Source organism: Microtus oregoni, unplaced genomic scaffold (assembly GCF_018167655.1).
Source record: "Microtus oregoni isolate MIOR12 unplaced genomic scaffold, Mior012 000007F_ref0000211, whole genome shotgun sequence".
NCBI lineage: Eukaryota > Metazoa > Chordata > Mammalia > Rodentia > Cricetidae > Microtus > Microtus oregoni.
Genome location: NW_024543066.1, coordinates 12,943,177 through 12,960,743, shown reverse-complemented (window position 1 = coordinate 12,960,743; position 17,567 = coordinate 12,943,177). Strand labels below are relative to the sequence as shown.

Sequence of the window (17,567 nt, the reverse complement as noted above, 5' to 3'; positions counted from 1 at the left end):
GATGCATATAGAAATGAATGGACCTGTGTTTAGATAAAATTTTATTTGTAAAAACAAGCAGCAGTGCAGGCTATAGTGTGCCCGTCTCCTTCCTAAAGTCACAGTGGAGCAGGAAAAGCAACTGGAAAGACAGAGTTTTGCAACACTACATCACAAGTTCTCACTAAGACAAACTGTTTCACTTGCAGGGAGGAATCAGGATCTCCACATACCTGCGAATGGTCAAGTTTCCCCTGCGTGAACTGGTCACGTCACCAATACCTAAAGACAGAGCAGGAAAACACTCTCCCTTACATGGTTGTTATGACAGAAAGGGATGTGTTAATATATACAGGCAAAATTTACAAGATGACCTGCAAAAGTAAAATACCAGGTTTTAGCAACTTAAGCAATAAATACAGAAACCCAAGTCTGATTAGTGTCAACTGTTACTCCTTCTACCTGCTAAGCAACTATTTCAGACAAATGCCAAGGTCGCTGGCTTTCCTGGAAGACCTATTGTGTTTTTATGCAGCTGCTTTAAACCTGCAGGCTCACGGTCATCCATAAACCACTACGTCGGCAGGTAACTAGAGTAATTACTATTTGACCTAACCATTCTGATTTATTTGAGGACGGGACAAGAGTTGCTCACCAGCGTGGATGTGTGGGCCAAGATCAGCTCTATCTTCCCCTGTGTCTATCCTAGCAAAACGAATCCATTCTGTAAGAGTCACCTCCCTAAGTTCAGCCCATGTTAGCTAGCAGGTGTTTGGGAGCGGGCTGGAGCACAGCTGGCCCAGCAAGATCAAGCAAGTGCCTTTTTAAAAACTTATCTTACGAAGTTTCTCTACATGGCTTTGCCAAGTAAGCAAAAACCATGCCAAATAGTAAAAAAGGCACTTACTTGACTCCCATAGGCCAGCTCCATACTCTAGCAGCTAAGATGCCACTGGCAGGGAACATGAGTGTGAGGTGGGGATCTTGCCAGCCACTGAAGGAATGGCCATGAAAGACCTAAAGGAACAGAGAAAAGTAAGGTCAATGTCAAAGGTGAAGGCCCTGACCTGCTAGCACGGCTACTTCAGCCTAGAACGCCAAGAGTCTACAAAGCCCTCCTGAGAACACTCCTGGAACAAGTCCAGAAGGATTGGAAGAAACCTTTCCGAGAAATGAAGTATTAACTCATCTATTATCACGTGGAAAACTCACACAGACGGAAGAATTGGGAATCTGAGAAAGCCTTGGAAAGATGGGGAATTTTTTTCACTCTCTTATGTGCTTCAGAATATAGAGATGAAACAGAGAACTCTAATAAACAATGAAGAAACACATTTCTAATGAAAGTGGATTCTAACAACCAATACTTCAGAGAAGCCACGCTTACTCATAAGACTCAGGAATAGAGTACACTTAAAAGCACGGGGCTGGAGCATGGCTGGGCGGTCAAGAGCACAGATTGCCCTTCCGGAGGACCTGGGTTCAATTCTCAGCATACGCATGGTGGCATATCTGTGTAACTTCAGTCTCAGGGGATCCAATACACTCTTCTGGCCTCTGCAGGGCACCAGGCATGCATGTGATGCATAGACACACATGCAGACAAAACGCCCATATCCATAAAATGAATAAGCAAATTGAAACTTTTGAAAACCAGATGAGGGTCATTGGCCTAGCTACAAAGCTCTCTGGAGCAGGGATGATTGGAGATTACTAATACCAAAAACACTAATAAAAGGGGTCTTTACACGTCGGGAATTCCTCTCCCCATGCATACATACCCTACACCTGGGTTCTTCAAAGTGTGTTTATTAGAAAAGGAGCGGCAGTGAAAAACAAAACAATCATTCTGCCAGTCATTCACCTCCTAAAAACAAGACAGACAGACAGACAGACAGACCGCTCCCTTCACCAGCAGCCCATTACACACTGGTTCTCAGATCATGGAAGAAACACACAGGCAAGCCAAGCCCAGACATCCCTGAGCCTCTGGAACTTAGACCTTCTTCAAAAGGCAAATGTAATTTTTTTCATTCTAAGTAAGTTTGTGTCAAACTTGCATGACCCTTCTTTTTTTTTTAATGTATTCATCTAGTGAGAATTTCACACAAGTATTGAACGTATACTATTTCCACCCTCCACAGCCTTTAATTCTAAGATGCATTAAAATTGCCTACTCTTTTTAAAAGACAATCTGGCAGTTCAACCTTCTTTTTTTTTAATGTATTTATCTAGTGAGAATTTCACACAAGTATTGAACGTATACTATTTCCACCCTTCACAGTCTTTAATTCTAAGATGCATTAAAATTGCTTACTCTTCTTAACAGACAATCTGGCAGTTCAAATTGCCCAGGTCCCAATTAGTTTAATTACAATTGGCTACTCACTGTTAATAGCGTATCTGGCCAGACTACGTCTTGAGTGCCTAAGTAACAATTTCTTCTTGATTTTGGCTGTGCTTGCCTTGTGTTAGCGACCATCCCTGGAAAGCATCCCATTTATTAGTGTTTCCCTTGCTGTCTCAGCATTTCTGGTTAATGCACAGCACGGCAAATCATCTGGAGGGACAACCTGAATGAAGCTCTGCACTGTGGGTCTGTAAAAATGCTCAGACCATTAGCCAGGAGTCTGCAAACAGAGACAAAGGCATGAGACTAAGAGGATAAAAAAGTACCCAAGATTGCTCCTTAAAACAGGGGCTGTAAAGTAAGAACCTAAGACTCATCATTAAAACAAATGGATATTTCACACCAACAATCTCACAAAGGAGTCCCTCTCGTCCTTTCTATAACTTGTATGTCTTCAGCTCCATGAAGCCATGCCACAATTTCACAACAATCTTTTCTTTTACCATAAAAGGCATCATATCCTTTTACAGAATAAAGCATCGTCTGCGCACTGCAGATTATCCCAGACACAGAGAAACAACAAGTTGATGCCAACAAGTTTCCAGCCACAGCCTGTCTGTCGTGGAAACCCTGCCGATCTCACTGGAGCAAAGCAAGTTCTCCCACAGCAGCCCTGGCCCTCGTGAGCTTGCTCTCCCAGCAGATGCTATTCTGAGCTTTGCACAGGACGTATTCATCTGTGTGATGAGACATTACTCCTCTACACCTTCTCTGGGGGAAGTACAAAGGGCTTTCCCAGGAATATGATCAATGAGGACACTGCGCACCAAAAAAGGAGATTAGCTTTTCTTCAAAGGCAAAACAGCATTCCTAATCTAACTTTAAAAATGGCGTAATAGATTCCTGCTCCTCACAATACTCAATGAAAAAGATACTCGGTTAGCAGGGAAATGCTCATATATATAGATCAGAGACAGAAATGCCACAGAGCACTTAAGAACAAATGAACTGGGGGCTGGAGAGAGATGGCTCAGCAGCTAGCAGCACTAGCTGATCTTCCAGAGGACCTGGGTTTGTTTCCCAGCGTCACAACAACCTTGGCTCATAACCATCTATTCCAAGAAACCAGATGCTGTCTTCTATCCTTCAAGGGCAAAAGGCATGCCCACAGTACACAGACAAACATGAAGACAAAATACCCAAACACATAAAATAATGCTAAAATTAAAATGAATGAACCTGACAATGTATTAGCTAAACATGGTTTTATTTTGTATTATTTTTATTTATTTGGGGGGGGCAGTGCAGGTGGAGGTCAGAGGACGGCCCGGAGGGACTGGCTCTCCAAGTGGGTCCTGTGGATCGAACTCAGGTGTTCAGGATTGGAGACAGGCACCCTTACCCATTGTATCAGCAGGCCGACCTTCAGCTAACTATTGTCAAAGTGTTATGCAAAGAGAATGAACTGGAGAAAGACACACAGTGTAAAACCCCCTAAATATGGTTGATTTAATTATTTCTAACTAGTTAGAAAGCATGTTTGCAGACATGCACTGACACAACAAATGGTTAACCATGCGCTGGATGGGAAACACCATCCAAAGAATGCTACTTCTGCAAAAGAGCCAGGAAACAAGACTGGGGGGGGGGGGGGGTCTGAAGGGGTCAGCCAAGAATGATGGAATCCCCTTACAATGGACACCCCTAGGAAATCCCCTCCTGCTACAGGTCTTTCCAGGTGAGTTCCTTGGTGAACTAACTGTCCTTCTATGGTGGTTTTCTGGTACTAGCTGCGATATGACCTTTTGACCTACAACTCAGGGCCTCAGCCCATCACTGCATCTAATCTTACCAAAATACTCATCTTAGGCAAAAATAAAAAATAAAAAATGATTATAGTTCCCTTTCTGTCTCCTCCTTTGCTACCACAATCTCTAGCAATCAGTTGAAAGAAAGTCATTACAGATTTCAAGCTCACCCGACTTCGTGGTATTTGGCAATGCTGAGAATTAGAATTCATTCTGAATCAAAGACCAATGCAGAATGAGATATTAAAATTAAAGAAAGCACTGTTCAGTTCTCCATTAAATAAATCAATATCTAAAAGTTCTGCAATGTATTACACTAACATTCTGCCTTACCACCTCGACTGTACTTAGGAAACATCTTGTTTTCAGACTTAGGTCAGAGCTACAGATCTGAAAAATTATTTAAGATTTTACTTTCTTTGGGATTTAAAGATAAAATAAAAACCTTAGGCATGTGAATACACACCCTTGGATTTAAAAAAATATCAGCAGCCACTTCTAACTAGAAAGTTTCTTTTTCATCTGTACATGAAAGCTTCCTTCCACCACGGGCATTTACAGATCATGAAAGAGGATCAGAAGGAAGCGACCAACCAAGACAAGCCAGCATAAACTAGTATTTTTTTCTGTGAAGAAGACGAAGAAAAAGAAGAGAAGGAGAAGGAAGGAGAGGAGGAGGAAGAGGAAAAGAAAGAAGAGGAGGAGGAAGAGGAAAAGAAAGAAGAGGAGGAGGAAGAGAAAGAGGAGGAGAAGAGGAGGAGGAGGAGGTAGAGGAAGAAGTGGAGGAAGAGGAGGAGGAAGAGGAGGAGAAGAGAAGGAGGAAGAGGAGGAGGAGAAGCAGTAGTGATTGTAGTAGTAGTAAGAACCCTGGCAGCTTTAACATCCTCATTAGGTTTTTACTCTTCCCACCATATTCAACCTACCTTTAAATATACTTCTCTAAAGTATCCTGCTATCCGAATTCTGTTTTAAAATCTAAAAATGGATTTTTATCACAGTTGGCCACGTGCCACAGGCTGCTTCATGGCAGCTAGCAGGGTCCTGACAGCCCAAAGATGTTGCTATGGTGGGGGCAGAATGAAGATTCAGAAGGTTAACTCCCAAACAAACACCTGCAAAACTCTGCCACCTTAAGAATATATGGAGGGAAGGAACATGGAGCAGAGAGTGCCTCTTCAAAGAGTTCCCTCCTGTCTTCTGCAGAACCCAGCTCCCACCAACACAGGCCAGGTAGCGACTTCTGTGCCACTCTGTTTCCTTTTGTGTGGTCCTGGGGAAGAGAACTCAAGGTCTCACACATGCTGAGCAAACACCACCACTCAGTCCTACTGCACCAATTGCTTGTTTGTCTGTTTGTTTCGATGCAGTGTTTCTCTATGTAGCCCTGGCTGTCTGGAACTCACTGTGTAGACCAGGCTGGCCTCGAACTCACAGAGATCCGCCTGTCTCTGCCTCTGGAGTGCTGGGATTAAAGGCGTGCGCCACCACCTGACTACGACTGCTGCATAGCCTTTATACAGCCTCAGCATAATGCAAACTCCTTCAAGATGATCTACTGTTGCATGAATCAGAAGTCATTCCATCACTGTAATGTCCTGGCAGAGAACAAGATAAGATGATCTACAGCTAACCGCATTTCCCCTGGAGCCAAAGGATTTAGACAATGATCTCTGGGATTGTTTAACTCACTGAGTCATCCATCCAAAAGTGATGGACTATCTAGGCTCTCCACACTGTACTCTGGCTCTGTTTGTGGAACTGGAAGACATCACAGGCTTCTAGATGCCCACCAATGCTATGACTGCTGTCAGTACATGAATATCGTGAACAACTAAGCACGCACTAAGGTATTCCTGCTACACGTTCCACTAACGGAACACAAAGGAGAGAAGCATCTTGCTTCAGGCCAGCATGCCACAATTTTGAATTAATTTACTAGCATAACCCTACCGCTGCACTCCAACTTTGCTTGGACCTTCTCCCAACTCTTGGCTCCCCAACACATCCATACCTCTTCTGGCATTCTCTCAATAGTTTGGATTAAAAAGAAGGAAAGAAGAAGGAGGCCAATGGCAAACACAGAGGAGAAAGATGAAACCACAGCCATAAATGACTCTTTAAGGGGATGACTACAAGGTAAATCATTGATCAAGGTATCAGATGAAATTATGGAAACTGTCATGATGAAGAACTAGAGAGTTGTTTGTCTTACTTCAAGCTCCTGACCTCACTGTAAGAATGAAACCTGGATGTTCAACTCTAATGAAGCCACATAATGAAACAAAGGTTACTTGGAAGAGTTATAAATATAAAAGATGAGGCGAGAGAGACAGCTCAGCAGTTAGGAGTGAGTACTGCATACTGATCTTACAGAGGACCAGCGGGGTCCCAGCACCCACATCAGAAGGCTCACACCTGTATTCCAGCTCCAGGGGGTCTGATGCCATCTTCTGGCCTCCGTGGGCACTCATACACAGGTGGCATACACTCACACAGACATACACATATATAAAAATAAAATATTTTAAAAATATGCAACCAAATACAGTGGTACCTTAATCCCAGCATGCATGCCCATCACACACACACACACACACACACACACACACACACACACGCACAAGCAAAAACACATAAATAATAATCAAAATAAGCTCTTACAATTCACTTGATTGAGTGTTCTTACTTAACTGACAAAAACATTAAGACCAAAGAGGTTAAATATCTTGTCTAAGATCAAACACAAGTTCAAAGAGAATTCACACTTCTGACTATTATACCACATGGCACCTTCAATTACTTTATTTTTAGTGGAAAACACACAAACATGCACACATTTATCACCCCTTCATTTAAGTAGCTCAGAAAACTAGCAATAGCCTGATGGTACAACTATCCTTTCTCCGAAGATTCCAGGTCCCACCGACGGCATCACAAGCAGGGCCTCCTCCGTAGAGATGCCACAATGTGTCTGAAAGACGGTCACGGTGAAGGAAGGAATAGAGGCCGCATTTGTAGAAGACCAGAATCTACGCTTTCTACACAAATGGCTCCACACTATTTGTTTTCATCTTAGTTTCACAAGCAATGGGGGCAGTGGAAGAATCAGGAATCCCCTGTATTTATGTAGATGGGTAAATTTTTACTAAGAAAAACACTCATGCTTCAGAATGCCTACCTCAGGAGAAATGGCATTCTATGCACGGAGACACCAGACAACCATGCGCTGAATTTGAATGTTCTCCCAAAGTGAAAACAGATGTTTAAGGAGATAGGTATGTTTACTTATTTGAACATCACATGATGTGTACACAAACCAAAACATCCCATAACAGCTTCCCTTAAACAGGCACAGGAATGATTTTTACCTGCCAATTCAAAGAAAAAAATTAAAGGAAAAGATAAAAAAGACAAGACCATTACCATACAAGGTTCAATAGATCCTTAAGGGAATCAAAACTTAAGGCCATTAAAAAGCTCTGAGTCAACACACACGACAAAAATGGAAAGCCAGGAAGAACTAAGTCAGAGAAAAGTCCTCCTCTGATGGGCATAATACAAAGCACTACTGCTCAAAGCTTTGAGAAGCATGCAACACACAGATTTCCTGAGTGTTCTGCATGCTGTGTGTGCCTTCTCAGACTGCTGGGAAAATCTCCTGAATTCTATGGGGAGGAGAGGGGAGGCAGGGACATGAGAAGGTAGGCATCTAATTTGATATACAAATGTAAAAGTAGCTTGAAGTAATAAAAGCACAACAGCATATTTTAATACAAAATTACAAGCACAGAAAAGAACACAGCGAAGCCTATTTAATAAGCATATAGGAAGGGAAATTTCAAAGATCAAGAAATAATCGTTGTGCCTGAGGAATAAAGTCAGACCTTGAATTAAACTGCCCTCAACCCAGTGCTGGCTAAGAGCTGGGGAGACGGTTGGAGCCATCACTTCTACGTATGGAAGTGCTCTCCTCCCTGCTTGCCTCTCTCTATTCTGTGCACCCTATCTCTAGCTAATGTCCTAGTTCAGCCATCTCTTCTGGACCCACTGAACCAGTTGACCCTTTATTGTCCTCTACCCCTGTGGTCCCGTCCTCGCTATCCACCCTGTACACTGAAGCCAGCATGACCCACGTAGAAGCATAAACTTGATCAAGTGGTTCTCCTACTTTATATCTGCAGAAACTCGTCTACTGACAAACAATGGTGTGGTTTTTGTTTTGGGTTTTTTGTTTTTTTTTTCAAACCGAGACTTCTTCAGTTGCAAAATCAACTTGAAGGAGACCCTAGTGGTACTTCTCAAGCAGAAAAGAAATTATGCATGCCTCATACAAAGTAAAATTACTGTTTTATACATTTTTTCTTCAGTTTACCCTTTACACCAGCAAACACACACACACACACACACACACACACACACACAAGTCATTCTATAATACACAGTTCCATGAAGGTGTTGAGTCCACAAATGGCCGCTGCTGTACTGAATAAACTGTCAGCACCTTCCCAAGCCATTTCCCTGTTGTAGCCTGACCTCTCCACATAGCGAAGTGGTTAAAAGACAGAGGCTGCGGCCTGGCTCTCTGGGACGATGAGCTAGGTTCTGCTTTTGCTAGTGTGTAGCCCTAGACAAGTGCTATCGCTATCGCTGTGATCCCGGACAAGTCACATAACCAGTAAAGGGTAACTTAGTATCACTATATGTAAGAAGAGAAAAGGAGCCATACTCACATCTTGGGGTAACTCAAAAACTGAGGGAGAAAAATAATATAAAGCGCTTGGTGAAAGTGATAGGTGTTATTATTGGTATCGCCTCTATTGCCCTCCGCAGCTGATCTTGTCCATATTATGACAGTAACGAACTCCCTGGTACGGTCATCTCACATCTCCATGTCCCCGAAACACCAACCACATTTTCCAGTCCCACGTGCATAGATGGCTTCGTATTTTAGCTCCTCTGAGGCCACCTCAGTGAAGCCTTCCCAGCTCCAACAGGTGTCTCCCAGTGTTCCCACTCAACCTCCATGAGTAAAAAAAAAAAAAAGCCAGCCATTGTGTTCCATGCTTTTAATCCCAGCACCCACCCAGGAGGCAGAGGTGGGAGGATCTCTGTGAGTTTGAAGCCAGTCTGATCTCCACAGTGGTTCCAGGAGAGTCAAGGCTCTACAGACAGACTCTGTCTCAGAAGAAAAAAATAAAAAGGAAGGAAAGGCTACATTTGGAAAACATCAACAGCACAACCAGTCAAGCTGTTTGCACTCTCGTTTCAGAGACCAAAGGCTGTCTTCCCTCGCACAGAGGCCCACAGGGAAATTCTATACATCCCTTCCAAGTGATTCTGGGTAACTTAACCTTTGCAGGTGGAGCAGTTTGTCACAGAATCCACTAGAAACCTTACAGAACTATCCAGTATAGAAGCAACAGTCAACAATTACCACAGTTACTGGAACTATTTAGCATTCCAGATTAAATTATCAAGATCCCTAGGAGACAAACACCTGACTCAGACCCCAGTCAATCAGCTAACCTGAAGGACGCGGGGAAAGATGTGAGGACTGGAGACAGTAGGAAGGGCCTTGAGGTCTCTTAGAAGAAAAACTGCAGCAAATGCTTAGAGACAAGGAGGCAGGGGCAGCTGGAGATGGAGGGAAAGTGGCACTGAAATAGTTCCTGTACTTCAAAACAAGTTAGCCCACCCTCAAAGTCCAAATCTACAAAACTGGGGTAATAATGCCTCTCACAGGTTAATGGTGGGAATCAAAGGGTGTTACAGATGCCCTCAGATCTTGGCTCTCTCTACACTGCAGAGGTCAGACAGTACAAGCTAACTCATTTGCTCTATTGTTATTTGACAATTTATCAGTCACTTTAATTTTCTCTGCATCAAAGTTGAAAGCAGACATTAATATCTTGAAACATCACTCACAATAGACAGGAAGCATGACACAGCCCTGTCTTAGGAGGCGAGATAACTTAAGAATTTTGGTACCTATTAAAACAGACAGGACTTTGAGCTGCTGGCTGTCCGCCTCCGCAACTTCCTAGAGATTGTCATGTGCATTCCTCAAATGACCAAATGGACAATAAACAGCAGAAAACATGCAAAAATGGAAAACTTTAGTAATGATGCAAAGAAGGTAAATACACATCCTTGTGGATTAATACGTCTAATGTCACCAAAAACAGCATTTAGAAAAAGTCATTATTTTTAAGAGATATTAAGAGGTGATAGCCTGTTATCCATTTACTTCAGAACTGCATCAGAAACAGGCTTGCTTTAGCAAGCTGTTAGATCCAGTTGGTGATGTGATTTACCAAGTTATATTTTTATGACTATGAAAGATTCAAACCTGTATACAGTTTATGGGCCAACAGCTCACTAAAGTTATTAAAATGAATTTGCTTGATGTCAACCTTCATTTTTACACAGCCATCTCACTGCAAGCATTGAACAAAGTGTGCAGAAATAAATGGTTTGTTCCCACCTTCATTTTGAACCTGCAGAAGACAGCTTTTCTTTTAAGACTTTCTGTTATTGTTTTTAATTATGAATGTGTATGTATGGACACAGGCATATGAGTGCAGACGTCCACCAAGACAGCCAGAGGCATCGGACAGTCCTGAGCTGGAGTTGCAGAAGTTGTGAGCCACCTGACATGGGTGCTGGGAGCCAACTCCGGTCCTCCCTCAGAGCAGTGAGTGTTCTTAATCACCAGAGCATCTCTCCAGCCCTGGCAGGCATTTTCAAGCATTTATTGTCAAGCTTGATCTGTATCAGAGAGCACTTGTTCAAGAATTTAAGAATTCTACCCCAATTAGCTTTTTTTTCCAATTCACCTTTTAAAACCAGAGCTAACAGTTAAAACCAAAATACACAACCATGTAATTTAGTGGAAAAGAGCTAGACAGGAGAAAGAAGAAACGGATGTTCAGGATTTCTCACCACTGCTTTCACAGATACTATGAAAAAACCATCTGTCTCACACTCTAGTGCAGGGGTTCTCAACCTTCCTAACACTGTGACTGTTTAATACAGTTCCTCGTGTTGTGGTGACCCCCAACTATAAAATTATTTTCATTGCTATGTCAGAAGTACAATTTTGGCTCTGTTATGAACTGTAATGTATATACCCATATTTTTCAGTGGTCTTAGGTGGTCCCTGTGAAAGGACCTCCCCAACACACACAAATACACAGTGTCATGACCCACAGGTTGAGAATGACTGCTCTCAGGGCTTCAGAGTTCTGTTCCAGAAGTATTTGTATACAACAGCTATAATTTTTCTAATAATGTATAATTCTAATACATCCATGAGCCCTGGTTTAATCAGTTCAATTAAAAACAAAGGTTCAAACGCTGAGCAGATATCCTAAAATATTAAAATATAATCTTGACCTTAATCCCAATGGTTATTCATATGATGACATCATATTCCAGAAGACCTAACAGGAGGCAGCCATAACCTCAAAAGGAAAAAAATAGAAAAGGTTTGGCTGTCAATGTACTGTCTTTGACTACATCATCCTTGATGCTATATTATATATTTAAACTTTTTTTCTTCTATGAAATTTCATAGAACATAAAATAAAGTCCTCAGAGCCTTAAAAAGATCAAATAACCAGAATCTATTGAATAAATCCAAATTCGTTCACTCATAATATTTTGTGGGATTCAAAAAATAAGTAAGATTTTTAAGATGAACAAAAGGATGCCTGCCTCCTTAAAAACAAAGCAAGTGTGTTCTAAACCAATTTATCCAAGACCCTCAATATTCTAATACTACAGTCGAATAAAAACAATATATTTGGAATCTGATGGAAGCATATAGCTACTGACCACGACAGAACTAACTTGGTGGTACCAACTCTTACTGCCAATCCATCATAAAGAAATGTAGCATACAATCAAAAGCATCACTGGCATCACCAAGCTTGTAGCAATGTTTCAGATTTGGGTTCCTTGACAACAGGCTAAAGAGTCAAGAGGGAAGAAAAGTAAGATACGCATCTTGACTTTATCTCCCCAGTAGATCGGGAGTGGGAATCCACCAATGAAACATGGAGAGTACACTGTTGATCTGCCTCCTGAAGGTAATAAATTCTATCAGGATTTAGATTAGAGAATGGGAGAAAAAAATTAGGAGGCAGGAATCACCAAGTTAAGTTATAAACTAAACTTTGTTTGTTTCTCTGTGCAGCTCCGGCTGTCCCGGAATTCGCTGTGTAGACCAGCCTGGCCTCAAACTCAGAGATCCATCAGCCTCTGCTTTCTTAGTGCTGGGATTAAAAGGCATGTGCCACCACCACCACCCAGCCTTAAAGTAAGCCTTCTTGAACCCATATCAATTTAAAGGAATCTCAATCCCTAATTTCTTATTTGTCACAAATACAACCTCACAAGTCACTCTTCTGTTTCATTAACTTTATGAAGTGACGGTGTTAGACTTGAAAGTAGTTGTGTGTCAGTCTCTGGCCTGAAATGAACCTTAGACATAAGAGGAATGAATAAGGGTAGTCACAGCTGAAACTCAGCCACAAAATCTGTTTAATAGTAGGTATGGATGGGACATTTGGGGTCAGCGCTGGAGTTGGCTTAATTACAATAGAGTTTTTGTGCATGGATCCAACAAATGAAAGACAGACTTGGACCAGGAGAAACTCAGAGAAATAGGGTTTAAGCCTAGCATTCTCATAGAGGTCTATAATCCCATGCAGACAGAACATTAGAAGTTCAAGACCTGCTTGTACTGACTGCAAAGGTAGCTTGGGGCCAGGCTGGGCTACATACTGCCCCCACAGGGGAACTATGTATCAAGCCAAGTAGCCTTAGGTAAGTTGCAACAGTATTACTGCCAAGAAACTGCAATGTGTGGAGAAAGGGGGGGGGGGGGGGGGGGCACAAACTGTAACAGTCTAATGGCTGCTTACAATTTTGTAACCTAGCACAGATGCTGACCACCAGGAACTGCCAACACTCGAGCTGTCATAACCAGAGACTAAACAGTTTGATTTAGCAAAGGAATTGCACAGCCCACAGTGAAAGGCAGTTCCCCTCGAAAGAGCATCTTTGGAACCAGCAGCCACCTTCATTAATCACACAGGACGGTATGCGACAAACAGTTTCTATGCACTGTAAGTGCTCTTGAGTTGGACGACAACAGCGAGCTCTTTACACAAGAAGGAAAATCATACTGCATGGTGCAAAAAAAGACCGGAAAAGTCATGTTCCGTTACTCCACTGAAAGATAACTCTAGAATCGAATTGCATGGGTGCATATTAGTAGTCTCAGCTAAGTGGGAAACTGAAAACAGAAGGATCTCTTAAGGCCAGGAGTTAGAGGACTACCTGGACAACAAAGAAAAACTTGATTTCAAACACTGTGTCTTGGGGAGAAGGGTGAAATGTTTTAATGGGGGAATAGTGAACAGTTATGCTTATAACTGTTCGATCATATTTACCATTTTATTAAAGTTCTATTTGCTTTAGGAATGTTTTAAAACAATGACTCTTGGCTAGGCTGAACATGATGGCACATGCCTGTAATCCCAACACCAGGGAAATAAGAAGAAGCTGGAAAAGGTCATTCAGTCGGTCTCAGCTCCACAGCGAGATCCTGCTTCAAACAAACAAACAAACAAATAAAAATGGTGGCCCAAGCTGGGAGGAAAAAAAAAAGAGGTATTATTAGCTATGACCCTTGGCTCTAATTCTCTGGACTTACTACTGCTGAATAAAAGTGACACAAGCCAGGCTTATGACCAGGTTCGAAGCAGACTGCCATCTGCTGCATGCATGGGATGTCCCCACTCAGCCCCAGTGTCTCGCCAGGTAGGATCCTTAGAAGAACATTGTTTGAAGCAAGTTGTTGGTTCCATATTCACCTACTCTATGTGCCTCAAAATCAGATCCACCAAAAGATTCCTATCCCTGTGGCTTTGAAATAAAAGGCTTTTCCTGGCAGACAATCAGTTAATTTTATAAGTGAATGATGGAGAGATATGTTAAGGCAACTATGGTTTATTATACAATAAAAAAAAACACAAAAAGGAAGTCATAATATCTGGTCAGGACTAGGTTTCCCAGCTGTGTACTCTTGGCCAAGTCTCCCTCCTTTCTGGGCCTCAATTTCAGGTTTGAAAGATCAAGAGTCAAATCCCTAAGAGACATCCTTCAAATGGAACGTCATGCAGGGAATCGCAGAACAGCAGATAGGGATGCATGCACAATGGCTTTGGTGCAACTGGACAGAAATTCAAAATCGGCAGCTACATCTTTAAATCATCAGGTTCACCACCTTTCCAAACTTAGGATCCTAAGTTCATTTACAAGTCAGCATCCCCATGACAACACTTCTGCCCTTCAAAAATAACACTTCATTTTTAATTGTGCTTTCAGCTTAGGAATTCAGCACACCACTTTTACCCGCCTCAGAATAGCACAGAAGAACATTGTCATGAAGTGTCCCTACAAGGAAGACACTCACAGACTGGTGCATTTGCATGGGAGAAAATACACGAGGCACACATTTCTAAACACCACTTGAATACCACACCCAAACAGTATTAAAAACAAATTGCAAAAATTGGAAGATGCCTCACTGGAAATCAAAGATAACTCGGGAAGTCTTCCCATAGTTCAGAGGGGAACAAATGCCATCAGATTTGGGGGTGGCCTTTATGTCTTTCAGAGAACATAACTGGAGGCTATGAAACATGCAAATCAGAATTGAACTATAGAAAAACTCGGCTCTCACCCAGATGCTTCAGCAAAGCAAAGTCAGTATGCCAAATACAAAAAAGTGCAATTTTCTCACAAGAAGGATGATCGGGTCCGTAACTACAGATAATAATAGCAATACTATCTTGCATTTGCCGAGCCTCGGGTCTCTTCCGAGCGTGTTCCCACGATCTCATGCTATCATAGGTCTAGGGGTATCCTCTCTGCAAACCTCCAGTCCTTTCCTCTTCAGAGATGAGGAATCAGAACAAGACAGGTCATGATGCACGGGCTGAAGGGTCTTTCTCTATTGGGCTGGCTACAGTGAGTCTCCCAGCGCCACAATATACGAGCTCACCCTATAAAATTAAACTACACTTGTTCTCTCAGAGTTGGCCAGAGACCAAGACATATGGGCCTCGAAAGTCCAAAGGAAGAGAACCTGCTGACTTGTTAGGTGAAAAACTCCATGCCAAGCTCCCGAGCTCCCTACACTACACACACACACACACACACACACACACACACACACAACCTAAGCTGTTCAGACAGAATTCCTTTTCTTTGCCAGGCAATAAAACCTGAACCACTAAATCTCTGCTTCTGTGAACAATTTGCCATGCTGCCTCTCTTGTGCCTGCTGTCCTTCCTTTGGGCACGAGTGTAGTAGCGTGAAAGCCAACCCTCCGAAGGGACCACCAGAACCTTTAAGGACCCGAGGGGATGGTGCCTGTCTCCTGAAGCAATGCAGCATCCACCTTGGAGAAACTGGTTCCCGGAACACACACATGCAGGGACTCAGAGAGGGATAAAGTTTGATTTCCCTTCCTGCGCATTCCTAGGGGGCCGAGAGAGGGCGAGGCAGCAGCCTCCTGGGGTCCTGGGGTGCTCTCCGGGGGACAGTTCCTAGCAGCGTGGCACTGCCACTCTCCTGACATACCGGCAGCCGCGGCAACTCAGGACGCCCCGACCAGCCCAGCGGAGGAGAGAAGGGGACAACTCGCACCGGGCTCAGTTTGGAAGCACTGGAGCAAAGCTGTCAGCAACGACGGAGGGAGGGACCGAGCCCACAGGCGGGTCAGAGAGAGATGTTCAAGTCCCGTGCCTTCCCCGCCCTGGCGTCCCCAGTCCTGCGGGAACATCCTGCTGTCGCCCCTCCTCCTCTTCTGCCTCCCGCCCGCCCGCCCGCCCTGCCTTCCCAGCCGCCGCCGCAGGCGCTGAAGGACACGGCGGCTCGGTGGCCCGCCACCCCGGGGCGGCCGCGAGTTGAGGGAAGTCGCCGGGCGCCCCGGCCTGCCCGCGGCTCCCCACGCCGCCCCGCCCTCCCCGGAGCCGCGCTCGCTCACCGTCCGGTGCTGCTGGTGCTGCCGGTGGCGGCTGACGGCCAGCCCGGGAAAGCAGCCGGCAGTCAGCGCCCCGCAGCCGCCGGCTCCCCCGCCGCCGCCCCGGGAGCAGAGCAGCAGCAGGAGCGATCTACCTGCGGCGGCCGCCATCTCTCAACTGGAAACGGCGCTGGCCCAGGCAGCGCAGCGGACGGCCGGGGCGTGGCCAAGACCCGCCACTCAGCCGCACCCGGCCAACTGCAGTCCTGAGTGAAGCCTCTGAGGCGGGGCTTTCTTTGAAGACCAATGAAAAAACGGGAGAACCCCGGCTTCGGGCTGTCTGTCACACCCAGAGTTACCTTACGGGCAAATTCTAGGGAACCGGTCTTTGGCACTCGAACATCTTGGAATGGAGCAGTAAGGGGTGGCAAGTTCGATCTGGCTAATCTTTACCAAGCATAGTGACATTGGGAACTAGGGAAATAGATATCTGTGCAAATCTTGTTCGGAGTTGAGTTCTGAGTGTTCTAAGTTGTCTACAGAAGAACTCAGTTGGTCATATGAAGTAGGTTGCGACAACTCTCGACCACATGTCCAAAGTTAGCGGCCATAACGGGCAGGATAGCATTTGGGTATGACGAAACAAACCCCGAATCATAAAGTAACCCAATGGCAGTGCTGTGTAACACAATATAAGGTTTAATGATTGTAGTAGCATCGAAGTTCCAGGACGAACACCTGCCATTGGGCGGAATGAACAGAACTCTAGACACTGGAAACACCCCGTTCTTTTTCACAGCACCTTCACAACATTGACATTCCTCTCTAAAAGCAACACTGTTCATCATCATAGTTGACCTTGGGCTCCTTTATTAAACAAACCACAAAAACCAGAAAAAGTCGACAAGTAATAAAACCGTTGTAAAGATGAACCAAGTTTCATAACTTTGCTAAAATAGCAATTAGAGCACACTTCAGAATAACTTTCTTGGGAAGAGGGAGGTATTTCATTGGGTTGCCCAGGCAGGCCTGCAATGTTCCATGTAGCCCAGGATGACTTCAAACTCACCTCGGACCTCACCATCCCCAGTGCGGGAAGTTGTAGGCGTGTACCGTCTCACCCAGAATATAATAACTCTTATTTTGTTGTTTCTTGTTCTGAGTTTTGTTCAAGATGAAGTCTCACTACATAACAGACTGGCCTGGAATTCCCAATCCTCCTACCTCAGCCTCCTGAGTGTCACGATCACAGGTATGAACCATCATGCCTGTCTTGGGCTGATTCTCACTTTCTCTTGAAAACACTCCTTGACACAAGGACAGTGGTTCTCAACTTGTGGGTCACCACCTCTTTGAGGAGTCAACCGACCCTTCCACAGGGGTTGCCTAAGG

The 17,567-nt window shown here is 44.0% G+C and overlaps 1 protein-coding gene across 2 annotated transcripts in view; it reads right to left on the bottom strand.

Annotated features, from left to right (window-relative positions):
* Mcu (mitochondrial calcium uniporter) overlaps positions 1-16,376 on the bottom strand; it is a 160,480-nt gene extending 144,104 nt beyond the window's left edge. For both annotated transcript variants that reach the window (XM_041656291.1, XM_041656292.1), the window contains exon 1: positions 16,200-16,376. In XM_041656291.1, the coding sequence (XP_041512225.1) occupies positions 16,200-16,346 (147 nt within the window). In that variant the 5' untranslated portion in view covers positions 16,347-16,376. The remainder of the gene's footprint in view (positions 1-16,199) is intronic.
* Positions 16,377-17,567: the final 1,191 nt, after the last annotated feature.